Raw genomic sequence first — 27565 nt, forward strand, 5'->3', positions numbered from 1 at the left:
GATTCAGAATAGAAGTTTAAAAGGAAGAATATCTAGAGATTATGAAATATCCTATAACTTGCACCAAGGTAAAAACGGTTTTGTATTGGATATTCGGCTTCCTCTCATCAATAGCTCTTAAACAAAGCATGCCATGACTATGAAAATGTTATATTCTGAATTAGGGGAGGATGGAGAACAATCCACACCTCTTTTTTAGGAATGTTTTCCCTTTTTGGGGGGGTGGGGATTTCAATCTTCAATAGGTCTTAAACAAGCGTGCCATGACTATGAAAATGACATATTCAATTAGCAAAGAAATAATCACAATAATAATAGGGATGGATTGTTCTCCATCCACCCCTGATTCAGAATATATCATTTTCATAGTGATGACACGCTTGGTTTAAGAACTATTGAAGATTGAAATCCAAATCCGGGGATTCAACTCTGGGATTAAAGCTATTTGGAGAACAGCAAAAAAAAGCAAAAATGACCCCAGCCATTACCTCAGTCCATCTACAAACACATAGCCTATTAGCTTTACAATTAGCCACTACACATTAACTCACATGAACTCAGCACCGGGATTAAAAACTATAATTTATACAGAGGGATCTGTTAGCAGAAATAGTATTTTATAAACAAAAGGTAAACAAATATGTTTGTTTACAGAATTATTTTGGGGGTGCAGTTGTACAACTAATGTCCTAAAATTCTACACATTTTGGCATTACTTATGCCATGTTAATATGATATCCAAATGAAAGTGACTAACAAAATCAATGGGGGCCCCCTCTGGAGATCAGGGCCCCTGGGCATGTGCCGTTCATGCCCGGTTGGTAAATCATCCATGATTACAACATGTTTAGATAGCTGGCTAGACTAACTAGACTAATTAACTGACATGGGCTAATTGAGTGACTGTCAGTGAGTGACATATAATAATAAGAAAACTGTTGATGCACAACCAATTTTCGAAATTGCACCTATTATATTCTACAATTTTTTATGTATTTATTTTGTTGAAAAAAATTACAGAAGTCAGGGTTTGGTGTCCTCTTATGTAGCTACGGCCATGGTGTGGATTGTTCTCCATCCTCACCTGATTCATAGTCATGGCACGCTTTGTTTAAGAGCTATTAAAGAGCTATTTTTTTATTCAACAAAAAAGTGTGGATTGTTCTCCATCCTTACCTTATTCAGAAAATATTTTTTTTTTAATAGTAATGGCACACTTTGTTTAAGAGCTCATTTAGATTGAAATCTGAATAAAACAAATAAAAAATACAAATTGAAAAAAATAAAAGGTGTGGATTGTTCTCCATCCTCTCCTGATTCAGAATATAACATGTTCGTAGTCATGGAATGCTTGGTTCAATGGATGACTGACAGGGGGCGCTGTATTGAAACCACCGCGCAGCAATCTTGGCACTCCTCCTCAATTGTAAAAAAATATTTTTGAAGCTATAGAAATGCATTTATTAATGTCTGCATTCGTTTTTGAGACATCTATTTTATTACAGACACCTTACTGCATACTTTTAAAATATATTATGTGAACTAAACATAAAGAAAAATAAATAAATAAATATATAAAAACATTAGGCCTACTAATTTTGCTGTCCTCACTACAACAACAAATTTCATTCATTCTAAGGGAGGATTGCTCGAACTAGGGAGTGCCAATATGGCCGACAGGTGGCTTCAAGCCCTCTCAATGGCCAATACATAGCATCAGCAATCCAGGGTTTGTATACATAATTGGTTCAATAGCTATTGACGGAGAAAACCGAATATCCAATATAAAACTAATTTTACCTCGGTATAACTCGCGCCTTTACTGATAGCAGTTCAATATCAGCCCTCATAATGACGATCTAACTTCTCTTGCAGTTATTATGAAGATGTTGAGAAACACCAGTGCAGGACAATATGACTACGGTAGCATGTTATTGGTTTGTTATTAAACTGAAGCGCCAACTTTTTCAGCATCCGATGCCGCCGCGGTGGGAGCACCTGATAGCCCACCGTTACTTGTCCTGATTCACATATGCACAGCGGTTCAGATCAAATAACATCATAATGTAACAAACTATTGCAAAATGAGCTCATGCATCTATTCTATCGCATTCGCATAAAATTGAAGTTTCAATAATAAGAACATGCCTGTTCGAACTGATCTAAGAATTAGAAAATGCTTACAAAACATATGAAAGAGAATGAATAACCTACTGTACAATAGCCTACCTTCGTTCAAACTGCAGAGACGAAAGTTTATTCGTGCCTTTGTCAGAATGTGATTATTTGTATTTCCATGCAGAATTCAGATAAGTGGGAAAGATCCATGCCTTCGGACAATACTATTTTTCTTGCGTGAGTTCTTGCGTTCTTGCATTCACTTTCGACTCCAACAGACACCTAAATGAAAACGGAGCCCCTCAAGCAGTGACATCATGAGTCTCCATAGCAACTTAAACTCCACCCATTTCAAAACGGAACTTACCTGTAGGACTACCAATATCTCAGACAACACATTGTCTGAGATAACACAGCTCTATTTCTCTCTCTCTCCCAGCTCTATTGTTTTGGCTATAAAGCCAGGTGACCACCATCTTTTGTCTCCTCTGAACCAATGCAAACACAAACAGAGAGGCCAGGTGAACCAAAGGTCTACTGAGGTTCTACTGCTCCTTCCCCCATACCTTCTCCTCCTCGCCCTGGTTGCCCCAAGGGTGACACAGCAACCAACATTATTAATTGTCTAAGGACTCTCAGTGTGTGTCCCAAATGGTACCCTATTCCCTTTATAGTGCACTACTTTTGACCAGGGCCGGCTCTGGTCAAAAGTAGTGAACTATATAGGGAACAGGGTGTCATTTCAAATCAAATCAAATCAAATGTTATTGGTCACATACACGTGTTTAGCAGATGTTATTGTGGGTGTAGCGAAATGCTTGTGCCTCTAGCTCCGACATTGCAGTAATATCTAACAATTTCACAACTTATACCTAATACACACAAATAGTAAGGAATGCACTAAGAATACATATATGGACGAGCGACGTCACAGCGGCATGGACTAAGATACAGTAGAATAGTATAGAATACAGTATATACATATGAGATGAGTGTATATGCAAGATATGTAAACATTATTGATATGTAAACAACATTTGGGACGCAACCTCACTTTAACAATCTTTACTCTATACTTAAATCACACTGTTCTTACCGCGTGTGTAAATGAATGATTCTTATGATGAATCAATGATTATTTATTGGTCATTATTATTAAGGAATGGCCAACGTAATAAGCAGCTAGTGGTAGCTAGATTGTGAAATAATGAATGTGGAAATCTTAGTCCTGTACTAAAAAGCTATTTAAATGGAGTCCAAGACTAGGTTTAATCTGTGTCCGGGAAACCGGCCCTGTATGTGTCCAGCTCTAATTCACCTCACTGGAAAGGAGACAAATGTTTACCACTTCTGCACCAGACAAAATAACATCTTAGAGCAGTCTAAAGAGAAAAATAAATGTGACAACTTGATTTATGGAATGGATTTTAACCTATGGCAAAACAGGGAGAAATAGTTTTGCAATTGGACTGTCACCTAAACCAAATAAGAAAAATACCAAATTACTTAACACTCAAGGGGCTCTATTTTTGTGATTTTTGTGCCTATGAACCTCGTATTTAGAAACATAAAAAACAAATGTTTTTTTCCCATTTCGTTTCATTTGATTAAAAACCAAGCATACCCTTCCCTACTCTCAATTAAGGCTTTTTTTGTCCTGCAAAAAAATTAAATAAACTTAATCACCAAAGCATTATTAAAATATCAAGTTTGGGAGCAGCAACACAGTGATCAGACATCCCCTTTTTATCTATGTAGGCTATTACATTATTAGCCAGCTCCTGTTATTATTTTGGATGTGCGTAAAAACCCCTCCATGTAGGCTATATGCCCATCATGGAACAAGAGATGAGATGATCCAATGACACGTATTTAAGTTATTTTCCTGTAACAATTGTTTGTTTTTCGTTTCGTCTGATTAAAGAACAATAGGCTACCCTTGACCTACTATAATGAAAGCTGGTTCAACAGCAATGTGTCTGGGTTCTTTCTTATCCTGGCCATGCATTAGCTAAGTAGTCTATCCATAAAAGGTTTCTAAATAGTATACCCGTGAGGCTTTTGCCGTCATACTTTTGCATTATTCCCAATTCACATATGCCTACCTGCAGTGCATAGGCTACTCCATTCGGCTTGCATCGATCCCCATTTTGCCTCTTGTCCAGTTACTAAAGACATGCTCCTCCAAACATATTTGAATTATTCAGTCCTATAACGCAATATCAAAGGTAGGCTATATCTTGCTTATTGAGAATGTGCCTCACACATACAATACAATTTACGGGAGCCTAGTATTTTTTATTTGAGAAGTGCAATGTGTAAAGGCTTATTACAACACTGTTGACTGTCAACATTCCAAACATATTGAGCAAACACTGGATGTTTTCTTTTTTACTGTTGCTATTATTTGTTAATGTAGCCTATGCTATTTAATAAACTGTATCAATCCACAATGGACTTGGAAGAGAATATTCCGTGCCCCCAGCCGAATTGGAGTTCATGACAATGCAAAGACCATCAATGCCAGCAACAGTGTGTGAAAACCTTGTGAAGACTTACAGAAAACGTTTGACCTGTGTCATTGCCAACAAAGGGTATATAACAAAGTATTGAGAAACTTTTGTTATTGACCAAATACTTATTTTCCACCATAATTTGCAAATAAATTCATTAAAAATCCTACAATGTGATTTTCTGGATTTTTTTTCTCTCTTAATTTGTCTGTCATAGTTGACGTGTACCTATGATGAAAATTACAGGGCTCTCTCATCTTTTTAAGTGGGAGAACTTGCACAATTGGTGGCTGACTAAATACTTTTTTCCCCCACTGTACATACACCTTAGCCAAATAGAGTTAAACTCAGTTTTTCACAATTCCTGACATTTAATCCTAGTAAAAATTCCCTGTTTTAGGTCAGTTAGGATTACCACTTTATTTTAAGAATGTGAAATGTCAGAATAATAGTAGAGAGAATGATTTATTTCAGCTTTTATTTCTTTCATCACATTCCCAGTGGGTCAGAAGTTTACATACACTCAATTAGTATTTGGTAGCAATGCCTTTAAATTGTTTAACTTGGGTCAAACATTTCGGGTAGCCTTCCACAAGCTTTCCACAATAAGTCAGGAGGTCCATTCCTCCTGACAGAGCTGGTGTAACTGAGTCAAGTTTGTAGGCCTCCTTGCTCGCACACGCTTTTTCAGTTCTGCCCACACATTTTCTATAGGATTGAGGTCAGGGCTTTGTGATGGCCACTCCAATACCTTGACTTTGTTGTCCTTAAGCCATTTTGCGACAACTTTGGAAGTATGCTTGGGGTCATTGTCCATTTGGAAGACCCATTTGCGACCAAGCTTTAACTTCCTGACTAATGTCTTGAGATGTTGCTTCAATATATCCACATAATTTTCCTTCCTCATGATGCCATCTATTTTGTGAAGTTTTTCCTCCAAACATAACGATGGTCATTATGGCCAAACAGTTCTATTTTTGTTTCATCAGACCAGAGGACGTTTCTCCAAAAAGTACGATCTTTGTCCCCATGTGCAGTTGCAAACCGTAGTCTGTCTTTTTTCCTTGCTGAGCAGTCTTTCAGGTTATGTCGATATAGGACTCGTTTTACTGTGGATATACATGTAGATACCATTGTACCTGTTTCCTCCAGCATCTTCACAAGGTCCTTTGCTGTTGTTCTGGGATTGATTTACACTTTTCGCACCAAAGTACGTTCATCTCTAGGAGACAGAATGCGTCTCCTTCCTGAGCGGTATGACGGCTGCGTGGTCCCATGGTGTTTATACTTGCGTCCTATTGTTTGTACAGATGAACGTGGTACCTTCAGGCGTTTGGAAATTGCTCCCAAGGATGAACCAGACTTGTGGATGTCTACAATTATGTTTCTGAGGTCTTGGCTGATTTCTTTTGATTTTCCCATGATGTCAAGCAAAGAGGCACTGAGTTTGAAGGTAGGCCTTGAAATACATCCACAGGTACACCTCCAATTGACTCAAATTATGTCAATTAGCCTATCAGAAGCTTGTAAAGCCATGACATCATTTTCTGGAATTTTCCAAGCTGTTTAAAGGCACAGTCAACTTAGTGTATGTAAACTTCTGACCCACTGGAATTGTGATACAGTGAATTATAAGTGAAATAATCTGTCTGTAAACAATTGTTTTTAAAATTACTTGTGTCATGCACAAAGTAGATGTCCTAACCGACTTGCCAAAACTATAGTTTGTTAACAAGAAATTTGTGGAGTGGTTGAAAAACTAGTTTTAATGACAACAACCTAAGTGTATGTAAACTTCCGACTTCAACTGTACATGATGAGATTATTATTATGGATAAGAGCGATACTATTTTTATTTGTCAAATGGCAGCCAAGCATCGACCATCATGTCACCAGAATAAGACCCTCAACATTTATTGGAAAGGAGCATCAAGCCCATCACCGTGCACTTTCACCACCCTGTGAAGTTCATCATTCATAACTTATTAAACTGTATGTTTTCCTGAGTCGTAGTGGGAGGATCACACGTCATTGTGTGACTCCTAGTTTACTTCGATATGATGGTTATTATATCAATATTTCAGCATAAAGGCGTTTCCACCGGCATTTCTCGCATAATTAATTTTACAGACACAAAAAGATCCCACCTTGTCTACCGTATTTTGTTTTGTCGACATTAGGAAAGTTTACCGACAAATTTGCTGTTTCCATCATGCCTGTCTTTACATTTTTTATCCGACATGTACTTTACCCGCATAAACAGGTTGGATGGAAGCCTGGTTTATGAGGCAGATTATAAAAGCCAGTAACACCCCTGGAAACCTTCTGACAAAAGTAGAGCATGTTGAGTGAACAAAGCCCACAGAGAAACATCTCACATTATTGCAGAGTGATTCAAGCTCCCGTAGACCAAGGAAGTTATAAACTTAAGAGTGTTGTGATGATGACTGAAGATATACAGTATGATGATATTGTGACATGATGCTTGGAGAGGCCATGTTGTCCACTGTCTCAAGGATAGGAAAAATGCCACAATATATCCAAGGTGAAAGGACAGTGAAAGACTGACAGGAAAGGTAGGAGGAGAGGGTGTAATATAATAGCAGTGAGTCGGATTCAAACCACTAGACCAAACCAGTAGACCACGTAAGTAAAAATATGTAATGAAGTTGTCCACTGTCACTAACCTGTTCGTCACTAACCTGTTCCCTGAGCCTCTCCTGGTGGCCCATGATGGCCGAGGCATGGTGAGGGTACTTCTGCTTCAGGTGCTCCAGGAAGGCTTCCCTCTTCTTGTCCATGTCTGAGGGCTGCATGGCCAGGATCTCTTGTGAGCTGCGTGCCCCCCCTAACGTGTGCCTGCGGGGGACGGTGCGGCTGCCGTTGCCTTTGGGGTCCTGAGCCCGGGTGGGGGTCCCATTCGGGGGGCCCTGCCTGCTGCTCAGCTGCTCGGAGTCCTCAGGGGAGGTCACCTTCAGGTTGCTTTTGGTTTGCTCTGGAGAGAGTGGGAAAGGGTGTGGGTCAATATACAGGTACAGGATCACTATTCCATTGGTGTGTGCAGGGTTATTCCTTGCACAAAAAGGGACTTTAGGTGGTGGGTGTGGCAGTGGGATTTACTACACAGGAAAAACACAGTGTGTGTGTGTGTGTGTGTCCTTAGGTGCATAGACAAACTTTGAAGGCATACAAATGACTATAAAACTATAGTCTGAGTCAGAGACCTAACCACAAACACCAGTGGACCAGCCAGACTGGGAAAGATCCAGGCTCCGTGCTCTAACTTAATTACTACATAATCATAATTACATTTTCCAAACCAAAAGGGAAAGAGACCAGGGAAAAGGGAATGGGTGCCGGTACACACAACCTGCAAAAAAACAGTATCAGGAGACTACTGCATGATCCCACTGTAGCCATTGAGACATTATGGCTATTATGAAATGGCAGTCTAGACATAAAATAATGCATCTTCAGATCAGACCTGGGTTCAAATACTATTTGAAATCATGTCAAATGCTTTATCTGGGCTTGATTGAGCTTGCCTGGGGCAATGGAACCAATAGAATAGTTTAAAAACGACAAACCCCATTTGTCACTCCAGGCAGGCTAAAGTAAACGCTAAAAGTATTGGAAATATTTGAAATAGTATTTGAACCCAGGTCTACCAGAGATACTGGAGCTAAATCGAACACACCTACTGTATCTAAACCATGGACTGGATGATGTGCTCTATTCAAGTTTAAAATGTGCCCCGTGACATCACAGGGTAATCTCTGCTGTCACAGGGTAATCTATTTGACTGATTCTGGTATTTTTACTGTAAGGAATAAGGATAACTGTACAGACAAAAAAACAAGTTTATTAAGGGGTGTTTTCGCAGAAGATTCACCCTCGGGCGATACTTTCAAAATGAAGCTGAACGGACATGTATTGACATAACCAAGGGAGAGCAGTGATCTTTGTTTAGTATACTCAGTTCTATTTCCGAGGCTCCAACTGAAAAAAGCATCAGTTCTATACTGATTGATAGTTCCTAAAAAAGTGTATGTTATATAATAATTTATCTGAGAGAATGTTCTATAAATTTAGCCAATGGAAAAAACCTTCAAGCTTCATTGCATGAAGTATCATCAAATCATAAAGTTGGATATTGATATTTTCCAGGATAGGCAGCATCCTTATAACAAGTCAGTACTGCGGACTAGCCCCATACGTGTCCCAAATGGCACAGGGAACAGGATGACATTTAGGATGCAGCTCCCACCTCATCACACATTGTTTATTTCAGAGATCGAAACTTCAGATTGAATATGACAGAAATAATATCAGTGATGAAAACATTAAACTGAAGCAGCTGTTCACTTTAAACTCTCCTCACTTTCAAAAGCCTGGGCAAACGTTCAAAATCTGTCTGGGAGAGAGAGAACGTTATCCCGAGAATCTGTTTATATATACAGGCGGTTGGGAAATGGCATCCTCACAGTGAACAGAAGTCGCTGACTACAGCCATTCGTAACGTCAAAGTCAGTGTTTTAAGGAGGAAATGGCATTCCTTCCATTAGCACTTTAGGATGTTTTAATAACTTCTTCACGGCAACCATCTTGACTTGGAATAACATCATTCTCTCGACTGTCAACTTTGATAGAACATTAACTTACAGGAAAAACAGAAACTGTATGTCTAATGAAAAACAAATATCGAAACTCCATTCAACTCCATTATAACACATGAACATATACAGTACTGTTAACTACCCAATACAGTATATCAACATGATATTCAATCTTAAGATACTAAAGGGAGAATGAGAATCATTTCCTTCCGTTCAAGCTCTGAACAGTCTATCATCTTGTCATAAATCAATCAGTCCCTTGGGACTGGGCCTAAACACTACAAATCAATGGGGGAAACATTTTGGCTCAGGCTGGGTAGTGGCTGCATCCCAAATGGTACCCTATATATACCCTTTCTAGTGCACTACTTTTGAATACTACTTTACTACTTTTTATAGTGCACTATTATAGGATGCCATTTGGGACGCATCCAGTGTGATTCTGACAGTGAGGGGCTTGCGGTGAGACTTAAAGCTATCCCATGGGGCCGCGTGCTGACACAAACTCTTTTACCCCAAGCTGCAATTCTTCCAGGCTGTTAGTTCTGCGTAGGGCTGGGGCGTGGAGCACAGGAAAGGAGGAGGAGAGGAAGAGAGGAGCAGTGGAGTGTGAAAACACAAGGAGAGAGTAATAAAGCAGGTCTGATCGGTTGGCTTGTTTCTCTAGACGGCAGGTACAGCCATAATGTGTACCTTTCAAAGGCTAATGGTGAAAAATAAGGGTCTGGCTATGGCTAGGGAGGTTACCTCAGGATTTGTCTCTCTCTAGGTCAAGCACAGCAGAGGAGATTATAAAGTGGGCATTTCAACAGATGGTTTTCACTGCTTCAGTTTAAAGGAGCAATCTGGGATTGGTACATCAACAAAAGGTGTTGTTTGAATCCCAGATTGCCCCTTTAAGTGGAAAAGTTTACCTTCATTTTTCAATGAGGAAATTCTTAGAAAGCATTGTAACGTGGTGCTTGATCAGCTTAATGGGGATACAAGCAAAACCATCATTTTCTGTACATCTGTTCATAGAGTCTTGAGACGGGTGATACTTCAGGCCAAATCACGCAGGCATTGAAAAGACAACATGTTTTGAAATGTTGGGAAAGCAGGAGAAAAGTTTACTCATACCAGCTCGCTCAATAATATCTACAATCTCCAAGTTGTGGCAGTCGTGAAAAGCGTCCAACAACCGTATACCATTCTTACTGTCTTATGTGTCCTCACTCGCCAAATGAAAGTACATGGGTGTGACTCTAACATGACGTTCACTCCGCTTTGCTCCCACACAGAAGTGTTTCCTATCACATGGTGTTTTGGTCTGTAAATCACTGTCACCCAGTGTGAACAGATAAAGATAGTGAACTGATAACATGCATAGGATACGTATTCACATGGAGATTTCCACCTACACAACTAACAGTAAACTCTGTCTAGACCAAGACTGAAACACAGCTTCTATCTCCAGGCCATCAGACTGTTGAATAGTCATCACTAGCAGGCTACCTGCCCGGTAATATGCCCTGAACCTTGAAACAAATGCGCCATGTATTTAGAGTCATTGAACGCTGGTCACCTCATATTCTGTTTATATACTGTTGTTTACTCACTGTGTATGTATATATTGTACTCTCAACACAGCTCGTCCTAATATACCTGCTACTGTCCATACCATTTTCTTTTCCAAATTATATAATGTCTATCTATACACACCACATATTTATCTGGGGACTTGCTTCCATTCAGCCTCAAGAGCATTAGTGAGGTCGGGCACTGATGTTGGGCGATTAGGCCTGGCTCGCAGTCGACGTTCCAATTCATCCCAAAGGTGTTCGATGGGGTTGAAGTCAGGGCTCTGTGCAGGCCAGTCAAGTTCTTCCACATCGATCTCGACAAACCATTTCTGTATGGACCTCGCTTTGTGCACGAGGGCATTGTCATGCTGAAACAGGAAAGGGCCTTCCCCAAACTGTTGCCACAAAGTTGGAAGCACAGAATCGTCTAGAACGTCATTGTATGCTGTAGCGTTAAGATTTCCCTTTACTGGGCCTAGCCCGAACCATGAAAAACAGCCCCAGACCATTATTCCTCATCCACCAAACTTTACAGTTGGCACTATGTATTTGGGCAGGTAGCGTTCTCCTGGCATCCGCCAAACCCAGATTGCTCCGTCGGACTGCCAGATGGTGAAGCGTGATTCATCACTCCAGAGAACACTGCTCCTGGGGCAGCTCTAGCAGGACAGAAATGAGACGAACTGACTTGTTGGAAAGGTGCATCCTATGACAGTGCCACATTGAAAGTCACTGAGCTCTTCAGTAAGGCCATTCTACTGCCAATGTTTGTCTATGGAGATTGCATTGCTGTGTGCTCGATTTCATACACCTGTCAGCAACGGGTGTGGCTGAAATAGCCGAATCCACTAATTTGAAGGGGTGTCAACATACTTTTGTATACATAGTTTATTTATTTTCTGGATTCTCACACATGCTCACTCTAATATATCTACATAGATTGTTATTTCTTGATTTAAAAAATAAATAATTTATATGCGTATTTGTATTGTATTTGCGAGACATTAATTCGCTGCACCTGCTATAACACCTGCAAATCTGTGTACGCGACCAATACACTTTGATTTGAAATCAGTTAAGCACTGTGAATGGGTGTAATGTAGCTAGGAACATACCAGCAAGCACTGCCACGGGACAGCTAATGAAAGATATCCCGCCAGCCTAACCCCTTCTCTAGTTGAGTGTTGCAGCATGGCTGACGTACTTACAGGCCTATTTTTAACCCTCAAACTGTTTCTAACTCACTAAGCTACTGTATCTACACAGAATGCTACATAAACTTTAAATCAGCCAATTCCCTGCAGATTCTCTTACAGTTTCAGGTTCCTTACCTTCCACAAGACTTGAACATTCTAGAATAGAATAGAATACATCCTCCTCTCCTATCTCTTCAATTCCTCCTCTCCCTCCTTCCATTTTATCCCAGGAGTAACAAACTGGGAGTGAGGAAAACGGGTCGGGAGAAAAAGAGGAACAACACGGGCAACTGTTGACTTCCAAATAGTTCCAAACTGTTGACTTCCAGACAGGGCTCACATGAAAAAGGGGCTTGAGATCCGCCCAGAGCCAGAAGGGTGACCAATTGGGATTTAGAAAACAAACTACATTCCAGGACACAGGACGAACAGCAAGCACCTCTTCTCTGCCTCAGGCCAACTACTGACTGACTGACTGACTGACTGACTGCCTGAGGTTGTGTAAGGTTGGGTGTGTGTGCATGTGTATGTTAGAGGGAGAGAGTAAACATGTGTGTAAGTTGCCTCCTCTCTATAGCTTTCTAAAAGAGGTTACTGACATCGTTCAGATAGAGAGTGGGCCCCAGACCAACAGGTGTCTGACCCACTCTCTCACACACACACACACACACACACACACACACACACACACACACACACACACACACACACACACACACACACACACACACACACACACACACACACACGCACTGCACTCTCTGGTCTTTGTCAGTACAGTATATTTCATATGAGCTGAACTCCTACTAAGCCATTCCTTCTGATCTGACCTCATAGGGAGCCCTCACATAGACAGGCTTGTGTCCAAAGTAGTGCTCTCTAAAGGGAATATGGTGCCTTTAGATGCAACCAGGCATGTGTCCAATGTGTCATAACCTACTTCTGGACTATGGCCAGTTTATATTCATCACACAATGCTCTCAACTTATCTTTGCTCAGCTGCTTATTAAGTGATCAGCTGCCATGAAAGTTGTTTTGTGAGTACCATATGCATAACATAACAAAAGCTGACCTGCTCTATCATAAGGGTTATGGAAATAAAAAATAATCATCTCCATATTTATATTGGTCTAAATGTGTGACTGTACTATTGACTTAAAACATATGTTTGCTGTACATGACTGCAAACATATGCCAGACATGTTGGAACTTGCGTGTGTGTGCGCATGTGGGTGGGTGTATCTGTGTCTCTGTGTGTCGAACAGGAACCGATTACGTGTTCGGCATCTAACATTTTGTATTTCCTCCCCAGTTTCAATATCTTTAAAGCAAACGTGAAGAGATCAATGCGCAGTTTGTGGACCGTGTAATTGAAAGTGGAGGGGTCAGCACATGACCAAACATAGTTAAGTCAGAAGAAACATAATGTCAAACATATGGAGAGAAGTGGAACACCCACCCACATACCCCCAAACAGCCATCAAACCATTGAACCAGAATCCCTATAGCCTAGTATAAACATGGCACGTCACTACCCCTGAACCAGTCAGTTTTCGCTTCTTAAATTCCAAACACTCAACCAAGTGTGTTTTGTTAGCCAGATAAAAAAACACCCAGCAAGAGGTGGCGAAATATACAGACCAGTTAGACAAAATCCACATAGTATATAATATACATTGGTCACCTAAACCACCCAACCAGTCAGTTTTCGCTACTCAAATTCCAAACAATAAAATCTGCTCTACAACCCTACACTATACTCACTCACTCAAACAGCCGCTAGTGTGAACACCCAGACAGAAAATGATCATATACTCTGAGAAAGTCTCGAGAGGTAACGAAAAGTGCAAAGTGTTGATATGGAATCTAAAGAATTTCCTCTCTCCCATTTGCCAGTGTTAAGTAAATGATAGTCAAAAGATGACATGCAACACTTCTGCAGGGTGACACTGTGATACTTGTCCAGTGCGCTGTTGTCTCCAGTTACTCCATGTTAATCTGGTCCCAAATGGCACCATACTCCCTATATGGTGCGCTGTTTGACCAGGGCCCATAGGGCTCTGGCTAAAAGTAGTGAACTATATAGGGAATATGGTGCCATTTGGGACGTATCCTTAGTCATTTATGGAGGAATGTATCAGGCACTACTCCCACTCTCCTGGTATGACTTCCGCATAAGCACGAAGTGAAACAAAGAGCTGCAATGTACTACAACAGCAAAGTCCACACAGTGCATAACTATGACCACAACAGTCTACAAACATGTACTCCCCTGTTGATATGGGATAAACCATATCCATTCTTCTGTGTTGAAAATGTTCAACGTAAGAGCTGGAATATCAGATTAATTTCGAAACCCAATCTGAAGGTATATATGTGGATGTTTTTGTATATACCCTTTGGAAGGGAATTCTGTTGAAGACTACCCTCTGATGGACACATGCACGCTAGTGTGCTCACCCACATGTGATCCATATGAGCCATGTTTCACTCCCTTGCCTGTTGCAATAGACTCACTCCCTTAGCACATAAAGGTTATTTGTATTCTCTGGACTTATTTCAGACCATCTGATTCCTGTCATGTCCTTCACTAGAACTCATTACCTTCCTCATACCCATCAGCAGCCTGTAAAAGGTAGTCTGCCAACCCGTCAGGGCTCTGAACAAGATGGGCAGTAGGCTATGGGTGTGTCCCAAATGGCACCCTATTCCCTACATAGTGCACTCCCTTTGCACATAGGCTTTGATGAAAAGTAGTGCACTAAAAAGGGAATAGGGTGCCATTTGGCCATGTCGAGACTTGACAGTTCATGCAGCTTTTGTATTCTGATCAAGGAGTTCTGATCATGGAATTCCGAACACGTAATTTGTCTACACTTACATATACCGTGTCCACATTGTGTCCGGATTTCCTTTTCCCGCTCTTTATTACAATGCCAGTATGCATTCTGCAAATGGTGGAACAGGCTAAATCTGATAATAACACAACAACAACTTGACGACAGTACCAACTACTGTAGTAACTAGCCAGCTAACTTCTGTAACTAGCCAGCTTGCTAGCAAAGCTAAACTTTAGCCAAACAATTTTTTTTTTAAATAAGCTAGCTGGCTAGTATTTATGAAGCCAGCAAACACATTCCTCAATGTGATCTTCGTATTCTGATAGCAGAAGTCACATGTAAGTGTCAAGTGTAGACAGCCTCAGAGACACAGACACAGACACATAGTCTCCCGAGTGGCGCAGTGGTCTAAGGCACTGCATCGCAGTGCTAGCTGTGCCACTAGAGATCCTGGTTCGAATCCAGGCTCTGTCGTAGCCGGCCGCGACCGGGAGACCCATGGGGCGGCGCACAATTGGCCCAGGGTAGGGGAGGGAATGGCCGGCAGGGGATGTAGCTCAGTTGGTAGGGCATGGCGTTTGCAACGCCAGGGTTGTGGGTTCGATAAAATAATGTATGTGCTAACTGTAAGTCGCTCTGGATAAGAGCATCTGCTAAATTACTAAAATGTAAATGTTTTACATTGAGAGGACACTGATTGCTGATCTATCTGATATTTTCCATGCTGGTACTGTCAGCTCAGTGAAAAGCACCTATTAATGCGGCCTGGTCACATTTTTCACACACAACCTGACACACAGACAGGAAACATTTGGCCCTCAACGTCTGGCCCGTGAGTATTTCTTTCACTTTGTGTGAACACTTCATGTTCATGTCGTAAAAAGATTTCCGTACATGTTGACACTTCCAGCTTTTACACACATTAACTAGGACCTATGTGTTCCCCTTGAGTATTTGTACACTCTCAGAAAAAAAAAGTTAGTACCAAAACAGGGCAAGTAAGTATACTAAACAAAAATATAAACGCAACATGCAACAATTTTACTGAGTTACAGTTCATATAAGGAAATCAGTCAATTGAAATAAATTAATGGCTTTCACATGACTTGGCAGGGGCGCTGCCATGGGTGGGCCTGGGAGGGCATAGGCCCACCCACTGGGGAGCCAGGCCCAGCCAATCAGAATGAGGGTTTCCCCACAAAAGGGCTTCATTACAGACAGAAATACTCCTCAGTTTCATCAGCTGTCCGGGTTGCTGGTCTCAGACGATCCCACAGGTGAAGAAGCCGGATGTAGAGGTCCTGGGCTGGCGTGGTTACACGTGGCCTGCAGTTGAGAGGCCAGTCGGATGTACTGCCAAATTCTCTAAAATGACGTTGAAGGGGGCTTATGGTAGAGAAATGAACGTTCAAATCTCTGGCAATGGCTCTGTTGGACAAAACTGCACATTTTAGAGTGGCCTTTTTTGTCCCCAGCACAAGGTGCACCTGTGTAATGATCATGTTGTTTAATCAGCTTCTTGATATGCCACGCCTGTCAGGTGGATGGATTATCTTGGCAAAGGAGAAATGCTCACTGACAGGGATGTTAACAAATGTGTGCACAAAATTGAAGAGAAATAAGCTTTTTGTGCGTATGGAACATTTCTGGGATCTGTTATTTTAGCTCATGAAACATGGGACCAACCCTTTACATGTTGTGTTTATATTTTTGTTCAGTATAGTTTCCCCGGAGGCTTTCAGCTTTTTGACATAAGATAAGAAATACTTTATTAATTCCAACACTGTAAACATTTTTTTATTACATTTATTCAACAAACAATTGTATGGAAACCAGCTGAATTTGTCATTTAATTTCAAAATGACACAATACATTATTTACCATTCATTTATTTTCGGCCCAAAATAATCTGAAACACAACCAAAACAAACAGCAAATGCATCCAACACTTTTTCATTGTGTCATTGTAGTCATTGCGTGCTATGAATAGGAGACCAAATACTTAACTTTTTACTACTTTAATACACATATACTGTAAGTGAATTTGTCCGAATACTTTTGGGGGGACTATGTCATTTCTAGTTCAACCGATATGGATGAAAATACCCTAAAATGAAAGCTGACAGTCTGCACTTTGACGTCACAGTCACTGTATTATTTCAAATCCAAAGTGCTGGAGTATAGAGCCTAAACAACAACAAATGTGTCACTGTCCCAATACTTTTTTACAGCTTTTTGACATAAGGTAAGAAATACTATATTAATCCCCACAATGTAAAAAAATATATATGTTGATTCAACAAACAATTTTACGGCAACCAGCTGCAATAGGATTGTGAGTTTGCGCAACATTTGGCCAATTTTATGTTTGGCTTCCAAATTTGTAATTGTACTCAACAAGCTTTTTCTAATTCAGCTCACTTCGAGCAGAGTTTGTTGAGTAAACAAACTAACACATTAGCTCAAATTCTTGTCCATTTGAAGTCCACTCAACTCACAGAATAACATTGATTTTTTTTTTTTACAGTGCAGGGTGAAACTGGTTTGTCAATCATCATTTCAACATGCATACGGTACACAGTCCCAAGAACAATTAACAATAAAGTACTAAAAAACAGATAGCAAGAACATCATAACAGAAAACATGTTCACTCACATATTATTCTTCCAAAATAGTTAGTTGGAACCTCGTTAGTAAAATCTTTCAACTGGTTGCCAAAGAAAACTGTATCCAGTCACATTTTATCTAATCATGTGGGAGCTGACCTCTGACCTCTAGTCCTGGACAGACTAATCTCTGCTCTGTTTTGATTTAAGACGGTCCAGTGGTTGGTTGGCACCTCCCACTGAGCTCAATAGAACTCCCATTGACTTCATTCACAGATGAACATCCTCTTACCCCTCATCACTCTATGACTGAAGATAAAACCCCTCCTAACTGAGACCAAAGATAAAGAACTCCTAACTTTAAGACTGAAGTTAAACAATCACTCCTAACTTTAAGACTACATTTATAATGCTATTACAGCACTATTACAACGCTATATGAGGCGATAATGCTCAAGAGCTGATATCATCTCCTGTGGCCTTCATATGTGTCTACTAAGACACATCTTGAATAATCAATGATGCAAGTATCCAGAAGTGGTGGGAGGCCAGATTTTTGACATGCTGCCTCTATCCCCCGACACCTCTCCCACTTCCTCCCTCCCTGTCTTGCTCTTCCTCTGTCTCCAGTGTGTGTTTATGTGACGCATGTTTTTGGCAACCCAATGGACAGACTGTGCTCTGTACTAAACACTTGTGGAGGTCTGAATGGAGCTATGGCTGTGCTATCTCCCTCTCATTAGCTGTATAATCCCACATCTCATCTCTGGCTGCATCTGCAGTCTTCATTAAAACTTAGCCGAGCCAGAACAGCCCATGGGGGCAGGAGGCCAGGAGCCTCTCCAGCTTGATGTACAAGTACAGTACACCCCCTGGACAGGAAACTTGTCTGAGACACATGTACCAGTCTCCAAATAGGGTAGCTAGAAACAAAAGCCAATTCATTAGCACATTGGAGGAGTCCAGAACCCCAAAATTGGATCTACAGTGGCCCCTCAGGTTAAATTCTGCTTTTCACACAACTGCAATTAAGACTATTTTTCCTGAAGCCAGGTTTGGAATTAAGTGCAATTTCTCTTAGGCTACGGGGTAAGACAGGCTGTCTCATTGAAGATGTGGTTATGAATACGCAGACACATACACACACACTTACTCTCTCTCTCTCTCTCTCTCTCTCTCTCTCTCTCGCTCTCTCTCTCTCTCTCTCTCTCTTTCTCTCTCTCTCTCTCTCTCTCTCTCTCTCTCTCTCTCTCTCTCTCTCTCTCTCTCTCTCTCTCTCTCTCTCTCTCTCTCTCTCTCTCTCTCTCTCTCTCTCTCTCTCTCTCTCTCTCTCTCTCTCTCTCTCTCTCTCTCTCTCTCTCTCTCTCTTAATAATCCTGGTGATTCACACCATTTTAGCAAAGGGCCTGAGTGTCCTACATGTGTGGGACGTAGACACTCTCAGCCCTTCAGCCGAAACAGAATGCAACACTCCAAAAAATGCTGGGTTAAAATCAACCCAATTTGGGTTATTTGGTAACCCAGCGCTGGGTAAATATTGAACAGAACACATGCTGGGTTATTTTGAACCAGCCAGTTTGGTTGAGTGAGTAACTCAACACGTTGGATTGTTGGAATTGCCCAAACATGGGTTAATTTAACCATCAGTTGGGTATTTTTTACTTTCATGCTGGGTCTTTTTTAATGTAATCCTTAGATTATTTCCAGGACGCGTGGTTTATTAGGGGCGTGGCTTTCAGCGAGCTCTTATTGGCAACCCGTAAGAGTAAACGTCATTCCTGTTTAACATGTTAAGTTCACATACTGCAAATGTAATTTTTCCTTAATTTATTTGTTGCGTTTTACACATTCTTCTAGCATATTAAGATTATTTATTACATGTTATAATAAGTTATACCACCTTATTGCATCCCAACAACGAGATTTACATAGGCTTTCAGGGAACACATACACTTCTGTCAGCCTCATTGAAGCTACAAAAATGTAACTGTTCAACCTAAACATTTGATAACTATACAAGAGAACAGATTAACAGGAATGACATTTACTCTCAAGGGTAGCTAGAAATAACTATCTGAAAGCCATGCCCCTGCTAAACTACGCCTCCAGTCTTCTGATTTAACCTGCTGGTTCATATCTCAATAACCCAACAGCAATAACCCAGCATCAACAACCCAACCTTGCTATTTTTTAAAGAAAACAACCCAAATCAGTGACCCAATGGCTGGGTCATTCAAACAACCCAGCATTTTTTTCTGAGTGTAAGTATTGCAATTCTACATTAAGATACCTGAATGGGAGAACACATCCCTGAATGACCAGAGTTTTTTGTCCTCAAGAGCCTTCAATAAACAGACAGAGACATGGCAGCCAACCTGGATAGGCAAGGTGCCAAAAGATAGGAGCCTGATATGATATGAACCACTGTGGTAGCCAGACTGTGTGTGTCTTTGTGAGATTGTGTGTGTGTGATTGTGTGTGTGTGTGTAGGTGTGTGTAGGTGTGTGTTAGTGTGTGTGTGTGTGTGTGAGAGAGAGAGAGAAGAGAGAGAGAGAGAGAGAGAGAGAGAGAGAGAGAGAGAGAAATGGTTGAGAAGTATATAACTAATTGGGCTCTCTGTAACTCTGTAAGTGAAAATAAATATTAACATAAAGCTATAACACCAATGGCCACCATATGTCATTGAGGTATTTCAACTAAATTAACTACGCATTTTACTTGATTTTATTGCTGCTCTAACTCCAAATGGAATTGCTCATTTTGAGTGGGCAAACACTTGTGTGTGTTTGACTCAAGTGCAAACTCAATATCCTCCCATTAGAACAGGCGGTGAGTTCCAATAAAGTCGCACAAACAAGTTTTATTTCCTCTTTGGCAGCCGCCCTGCTGGAGAATAAGCCTGATCCTCTGTCTTTATGAAAGCAGATCATATTTTAGGCCTGACTCAAAAGATGGTGATTCAGCTAAAACGAAGGAAACAAATCACTCCAAAAATCACATCTCCACAAATCACTTTAGTAGATTGGAATTTGTTCTCTCATGCACCACCGACAACTCCCTTCCACTCTCTCTCTCTCTCTCTCTCTCTCTCTCTCTCTCTCTCTCTCTCTCTCTCCCACTCTCTCTCTCTCTCTCTCTCTCTCTCTCTCGCTCTGTCACTCCCTCCCTCCCCACCTCCTCCTCCTCCTCCCTTTTCCTGCAATTCAAGTTTGGAGACAAACAGAGAGTCCAAACAACTCTGATGTTGGCTCTGTCAGTACTAATAAATGCTCCCTGATGGCTTAGTGGAAGAATAGAACCAACCGACAGCTCTCTCTCTGTTAATGCCTAGCTCCACTGACCATCATTAAAACCCAGTGTTTGTCTGCTGCACGCTGACACAATGTACTGCTGGGGGTGAAGATCTTGGATCAGCTTCCCCTCCCTCAAGCCTAACCTTAACCATTAGTGGGGGAAATACAAAACTGACCAAAGATCAACATCTAAGGGCATCTTCAGCATACCCACATGCACATATCAAGTTGACACATACTATACTGTACAATCACTTGCAGACCACATGTTCTACAGCAGGGGGTGCTGTTTGCTCCACTCTAATACCGTTTTTTTTTTTATCGCTTTGGTACTATTTTCACAAATATGTGGTGAAATGTCCCAACTCTTAGTACAAAACTCAAACAAGATCATTAAAAAGGCTGTTTTTTCACAACTTTAAGCACATTTTCAATTGACTAAGTACAACACACAAAATCACACAGTAACTTTTTCACCAAACCTAATCAGTGTTTCATCTAGAAATACCTTTCATATAAAGTAATTGCCTTTCATTTGTTTAAATACATTTGACCATCACTTAATCCAACTGCGCTTAATGGTTAATCACTTAACCGTTTGGTAAACCTATTGATTTTTAACTGGTTTGTCTACTATATATGGATTTTGAGAACTACAGAAATAAAATGTGCGTTTGTAAAGTATAAACATCTAAATTACATGTATGATACATGATAATCATACATAATGACTCCTCATTATTGTTAATTGGTTTCACATAGTGGCAACCACAATTGGTCACCATATAAAAGGGTGTGTGTGAACACTTGCAATTTATTTCAACATGGAGCAGGATAGCGAGCAAGGGAGAGGAAGAAATCAAAGAGCTCGTGGGCATTGGCCCCGTCAAAGAGGTGGAAGTCCGGGCCATCGTCGTTGACCATGTGGTAAACAGAGGCCTTACCATGGCAGAGACCGCCAGATTAGTTCACCCTAATCTGAAAAGCTCAACTGTCAATTCGATCATGAGAACATTTCGCCAAGAAAACCGGTAAGTCTGCAGGATATGCACTATGCTTTACCATTACATTTACAGTAAATTACATATTGTAATGCATGTAAATTCACAAAACATGTTATAGTATTCTTACAGTATGATCTATTGACAGTATAATCTGTTCTACCCTCAGAATTGACAGAAGACCCCATGATGGTGGCCGTGTGCTGACCGACCAGCAGGAGTCGGCAGTGGTGGAAATGGTGAGGGTCAGGAATGACATACGGCTGTCCGAAATAAGCAGGCCATTGAGGAGAATGATGCCAACAATCGCCTGCCATTTGAAGAGGCACCAGGTATCTATGAAACACATTTACCTGGTGCCTTTTGGGAGAAACAACGACTGGGTGAAACAACTGCGGGCCTAGTATGTTCAGGTACCGCTCTATATCCTGTATTACTGTTACTGTTGCACAAGAGTGTGCAAAGCTGTCATCAAGGCAAAGGTTGGCTAATTTGAAGAATCTCAAATATAACATATATTTTGATTTGTTTAATACTTTTTTGGTTACTACATGATTCCATATGTGTTATTTCATAGTTTTGATGTCTTCACTATTATTCTACAATGTAGAAAATAGTACAAATAAAGAAAAACCCTGGAATGAGTAGGTGTGTCCAAACTTTTGACTGGTACTGTAAGTGTATTGCCTAATGTTAAAACTGTGTAATCTACTGTAATTTACAGTACTGTAGCATATTACTTTCAGCACTTCTAAGGGCGATTTGAAACATGTATCTTGCATTGTTTTCTATTGGATTAACTGGTAGTCAAAATGACTAAATTGAAAAGATATCATTATGTTGTGTTTTGGTGATTAAACCAATGTTCTCATTACATTTCACAATAAAGTTATATTTTGAAGCAATGGCTGTGTGGTGAGAGATGTTTACAATGCAAAGAATGCACAACGACAAGTTTTGAATGAAAGACTGGCTGCATTACAAGTGTGGCCAGTTTGGAGTTTTATACTAAGTGTTGTGAAAATGTACCACATCCTTGTGAAAATAGTACCAAAGCGATTAAAAAAATGTATAAGTTACAGTCATGTTGAAAAATGGCTTCCAGACCTCCACTAACACGGCAGCTGCCTCACTGAGTAAGTTGTACTGTATATGAAATTGATATTATCCCCTTTTATTTCACCTTTATTTAACCAGGTAAGCCAGTTGAGAACAAGTTCTCATTTACAACTGCGACCTGGCCAAGATAAAGCAAAGCAGTGCGATAAAAACAACAACACAGAGTTACATATGGGGTAAAAAAACATAAAGTCAAAAAATACAACAGAAAATATATATACAGTGTGTGCAAATGTAGCAAGTTATGGAGGTAAGGCAATAAATAGGCTATAGTGCAAAATAATTACAATTAGTATTAACACTGGAATGCTAGATGTGCAAGAGATTATGTGCAAATAGAGATACTGGGGGTGCAAAAGAGCAAAATAAATAACAATATAGGGATGAGGTAGTTGGGTGGGCTAATTTCAGATGGGCTGTGTACAGGTGCAGTGATCGGTAAGGTGCTCTGACAACTGATGCTTAAAGTTAGTGAGGGAGATAAGTGTCTCCAGCTTCAGAGATTTTTGCAATTCGTTCCAGTCATTGGCAGCAGAGAACTGGAAGGAATGGCGGCCAAAGGAGGTGTTGGCTTTGGGGATGACCAGTGAGATATACCTTCTGGAGCGCAGACTACGGGTGGGTGCTGCTATGGTGACCAATGAGCTCCTCTGCATGTATCGCTGATACTTAGCACTATATATGAAGTATCAGAGGAGTGGGATGTCATACCTACTAAATTGACATATTTCAAGACCACATCCCTGATTTCCTACTGAAAATACAGCATGAAGTCATTGTAGTTGAACATCATGGTAAGAGCTACCGAGAGGCTTAAGACTGTAATAATCAATGCCGAACTAATCAAACAAAACTGCTTACATTACAGGGAACTGCATGCTCACATACTGCACCTCTAGAGAACAAAACAGAGAGAAAGTCTACATCATTGATCTCTCTATCAGTCCATCTGTCATACGGAGAACAGTCAGAACCTTAGACAGATAAGGAAGTTCGGTAAGGGCTCGATTCAGACTTAGGAAATGCACGGCTTTCCTACGCACGTCTTTCCTACGCACTTCTCAGTAGTTGGGATTCAGATTTACCTTATGCAGGTGCGTAACGGGCTTTGCAGGCGTGGTTCCCTTGCGCACATTGAATAAAAAGTCTGGGCATATAATTAAAACGTTTTAGAAATCAAAAATAAACTCGGTAGGTTTGGAGCTATACTGTCATTTCTGCATGGCTACAGAAGCCTATAGCTTGGGTCTCCACATTTCATCCCAAGTTATAAGGCCAGCATTTCATAAACTTCACTGTGGAAAAGGTGATGTGTTCATATGCTTCAGCTTGCCGCCATATGACTGGTTTCACATTTGTCTCCAGCGATCATAAGGTGAAATAGATATAAAACAATTGTTGTTTATATTAACAATCCCCTTATCCAAACGGCTTACTCATTTACCTAGGAATTACGTTCCATTTATTCGCTTAACTGTGGTTGGAATTCTCCCCTAACAGTCTATAGAAATCAAATCAAAGCTTATTGGTCGCGTGTTATAGCAGGTTAAGCAAAATGCTTATGTCTTGCAAATACAATATAAATACTAAATACTAAAAATATATAAACAAGCGATCAAGAAAATGAACGAGTCCAATTAACAATCCAAAGTAGATATATGAGAAAGCGCAGTGTCAATGTCACGGTTTCGGCCGAGGCTGCTCCTCCTCCTTGTTCGGGCAGGCTTCGGCGGTCGTCGTCTCCGGAGTACTAGCTGCCACCGTTCTTTGTTTTCGATGTTTGTTTGGTTTGGTCTGTTTGGTACACCTGTTCATGTTTAGTGTTGATTATGTGTCCTATAAGTTCTCGTTGTTTCTGTCATGTGTTGTGTGTAATTGTTTCACCGGTCAGCAGGAGCTGTGATTTTATTCTCTCCATTTTGTTTGTTGAGAGTGTCCGCACTTGTGTGCGCATTAGTTTGTACTTTGTGGTTTACGCAGTGTGCGTAATTTTCACTTGCCTCCGGCTCGTTTGTTAGCCGTTAGTTTTTTTGTGTCTTTACTAAATACTTTTTTAGACGAAGCCTCTGTGTCCTGCGCTTGATTCCCACACCACATCCACGCTCGGACTGACAGTCAGACTCCAGAATCCCTGGTTCGGCAGGCTGAGGTACTTAATGAGAATATTGCCAGATTATAAATCCATCTACTTTACTGTATTCCTTGTACCCACTGATGCTAAGTAATACTTGTGGTCCTCTGTAGCTCAGCTGGTAGAGCACAGCGCTTGTAACGCCAGGGTAGTGGGTTCGATCCCCGGGCCCACCCATACACAAAAATGTATGCACGCATGACTGTAAGTCGCTTTGGATAAAACGTCTGCTAAATGGCATTTTATATTATATTATTATACTAGACTATCCCCAGAGAACCCAATCATTTAGTCAGATCTTGGACTCAAAACACTTCACTACCAAGCCATGTGTCACAGCAAAAGTAGTCCACAGAGGTCCACTAAGGCTGAGCCAGAAGTATTATGTCAACAATAATAACATTATAAAAGGTTTCCCATAGCAGACTTGTTTGTTCTAGGTGATAACATATCTCTTATCTTTTGGCAGGAGACAATCTCTCTCTCTCTCTCTCTCTCTCTCTCTCTCTCTCTCTCTCTCTCTCTCTCTCTCTCTCTGTCTCTCTCTGTCTCTCTCTCTCTCTCTCTCTCTCTCTCTCTCTCTCTCTCTCTCTCTCTCTCTCTCTCTCTCCTCTCACACTCACACACTCACACACACACACACACACACACACACACACACACACACACACACACACACACACACACACACACACACCTATGAGGGTCGAGACACATCAGAGGGATACGTTTCACTTCAGGAGTGGGCCCAATTCTTTCCATATAAGAATCAACTCAGGACAAAGAGAAAAAGAGAAAGGTAGAGAGAGACTCATATAGAGACTCATTAAGACAAAGAGCTTCTCAGTAAATTAATTAAAACAAATATAAAGTAAGTTTTGTTGCATCCCTTTATAATCTATGCAGCTGTGGTAGGCGGTGCACATTGTTTATACAGTTCACATATTTGTTCTGTTTTAATTTGTGTTTTAATATGACTGTCCTCACAGACAGGTTTATTAACAATTGATTGCGCTGCAATTGGCTCTCTCCATAGCGATAAGCAGCTTAGGGGCCATGACTTGCCAGCCAGTCAATCAGACATCCATTACTCATTCCCTGCACCGTTTGCCTCACCTCTGACTCTCTTTCTCTCTCTCACTCTCTCTCCATCTTCCTCTGTCTCTCTTTCCCTACCTCTTCTATCTCTCCTTCCATCTCTCTCTTGCCTCTGGGCATGCCAGGGTAGACTTCGCTAGGCACAGACGTCATTTGCAACCCCAGGTTCATTTTTAACCTAACAGTTCGAGCAGTGCAGTGGAAATACGAAATGAATGATACAAATTGATGTGGAACTTCCTACGGTTAACTGAGCTCTCCCTCCCGGAGCATCCTCAAGGCTACGATAGTACTGTCTGTCTGTCTGCCGTCCTGTCTGTCTGTCTGTCGAACATTTGATAAATACCAAAGTGCACTAAAACGGCAACGATACGTAATATGTATCCTGGTATTTGTATGGGACTGTACATGATATAAAGGCAGGGGTTTGTTGGTAAGTTGGCAGGCGCATACTGAAGTTATTTATCTCCAAAAGGTCTGGAGTTATTTAGCTCCATAAGGTCTAGGTCTGGTGAGTAAGTAAGTAGCCTTGCACGAGCCCTGGCTTGTTCCAGCCAGAACGGCTCATAGGGCGTTGAGCCTAGCTCCTGTTTCTGTACAAGTACAGCCCCTGGACAGGACGCTAGTTTATCACAGGGCCATACCCCCAATCTATCTCCTTAATGCTGAGTGCCAAGCAGAAACACACCAGGTCCCATTTTTACAGTCATTGGTATGAAACGGCCTGGGATCGAACTTCCAACCTCACAGCAGACACTCTAACCACAAGGCCACTGTGTTGGTCAGGTCTGGTGAGATGAGGACGATTTGAGTTGAAAAGGGATGCAGGTGGCAGAGCGTTGTCAAATACCCACATGGTGAAGCAACACACACAGAACACTGAAGCTTCTGTCTCACTGTTTAGCGTGTGAAACCTGCTGTGAGTGTGAGTGTGCGTGTGTGTTTGTGCGTGTGTGCGTGCATGCGAGTGGGTACTTTGGCCAGGCTTGGATTGTATTGAGGAGTTGGGGGCTGGGGCTGGGGCTGGGGCTGGGGCTGGGAGTGTGTGTGGTGGTAGGCTGCCCAGCTCCAGTAGGAGGGATGGAGGGATGGAGGGATTCCTGAGCACTATTCAAACATGGAAGGAGGCAGGTCTGTAGATGCACCCCAGTACATTCCACAACTATCAGAGACAGGTCTGTAAACGCACCCCAGTACATTCCACAACTATCAATGCAATGATTAGAAATGGGATTCAGAATTGTGAAACTGAGGATTATAAAGTTAGTCGGTTGAAGGTTCGGCATACATGTGGGCATGTACCCTGAGTAAATCCCTCTTCTGCAGAGACATTGATTTCTAGCATGGGGGTGAAAGTCTCCACCAACAACAGCCTGAGGTTAGAGAAACCAACCACACCTTGAATAGCTGCCCAAGTTAACACAGCAAGCGTGGGTGTTGGGAGTCACAAAAAACCCATAGGTGGGCCGTG

General features: G+C 41.2%; 1 protein-coding gene across 10 annotated transcripts in view; it reads right to left on the reverse strand.

Moving 5' to 3' along the window:
- Positions 1 to 27565, reverse strand: part of si:ch211-285f17.1 (sickle tail protein) — a 232698-nt gene that overhangs the window by 84676 nt on the left and 120457 nt on the right. For 6 of the 10 annotated variants that reach the window (XM_041881111.2, XM_041881112.2, XM_041881109.2 and 3 more), the window contains exon 2: positions 7319 to 7626. In XM_041881111.2, the coding sequence (XP_041737045.1) occupies positions 7319 to 7626 (308 nt within the window). Of the gene's footprint in view, positions 1 to 2229; positions 2403 to 7318; positions 7627 to 12140; positions 12456 to 27565 lie in introns of those variants that run through there. The other 4 variants (XM_045221196.1, XM_041881108.2, XM_041881110.2 and 1 more) reach the window with 3 other exon arrangements.

The sequence above is a fragment of the Coregonus clupeaformis genome, chromosome 7, assembly GCF_020615455.1.
Source record: "Coregonus clupeaformis isolate EN_2021a chromosome 7, ASM2061545v1, whole genome shotgun sequence".
In the NCBI taxonomy this organism is placed as follows: domain Eukaryota; kingdom Metazoa; phylum Chordata; class Actinopteri; order Salmoniformes; family Salmonidae; genus Coregonus; species Coregonus clupeaformis.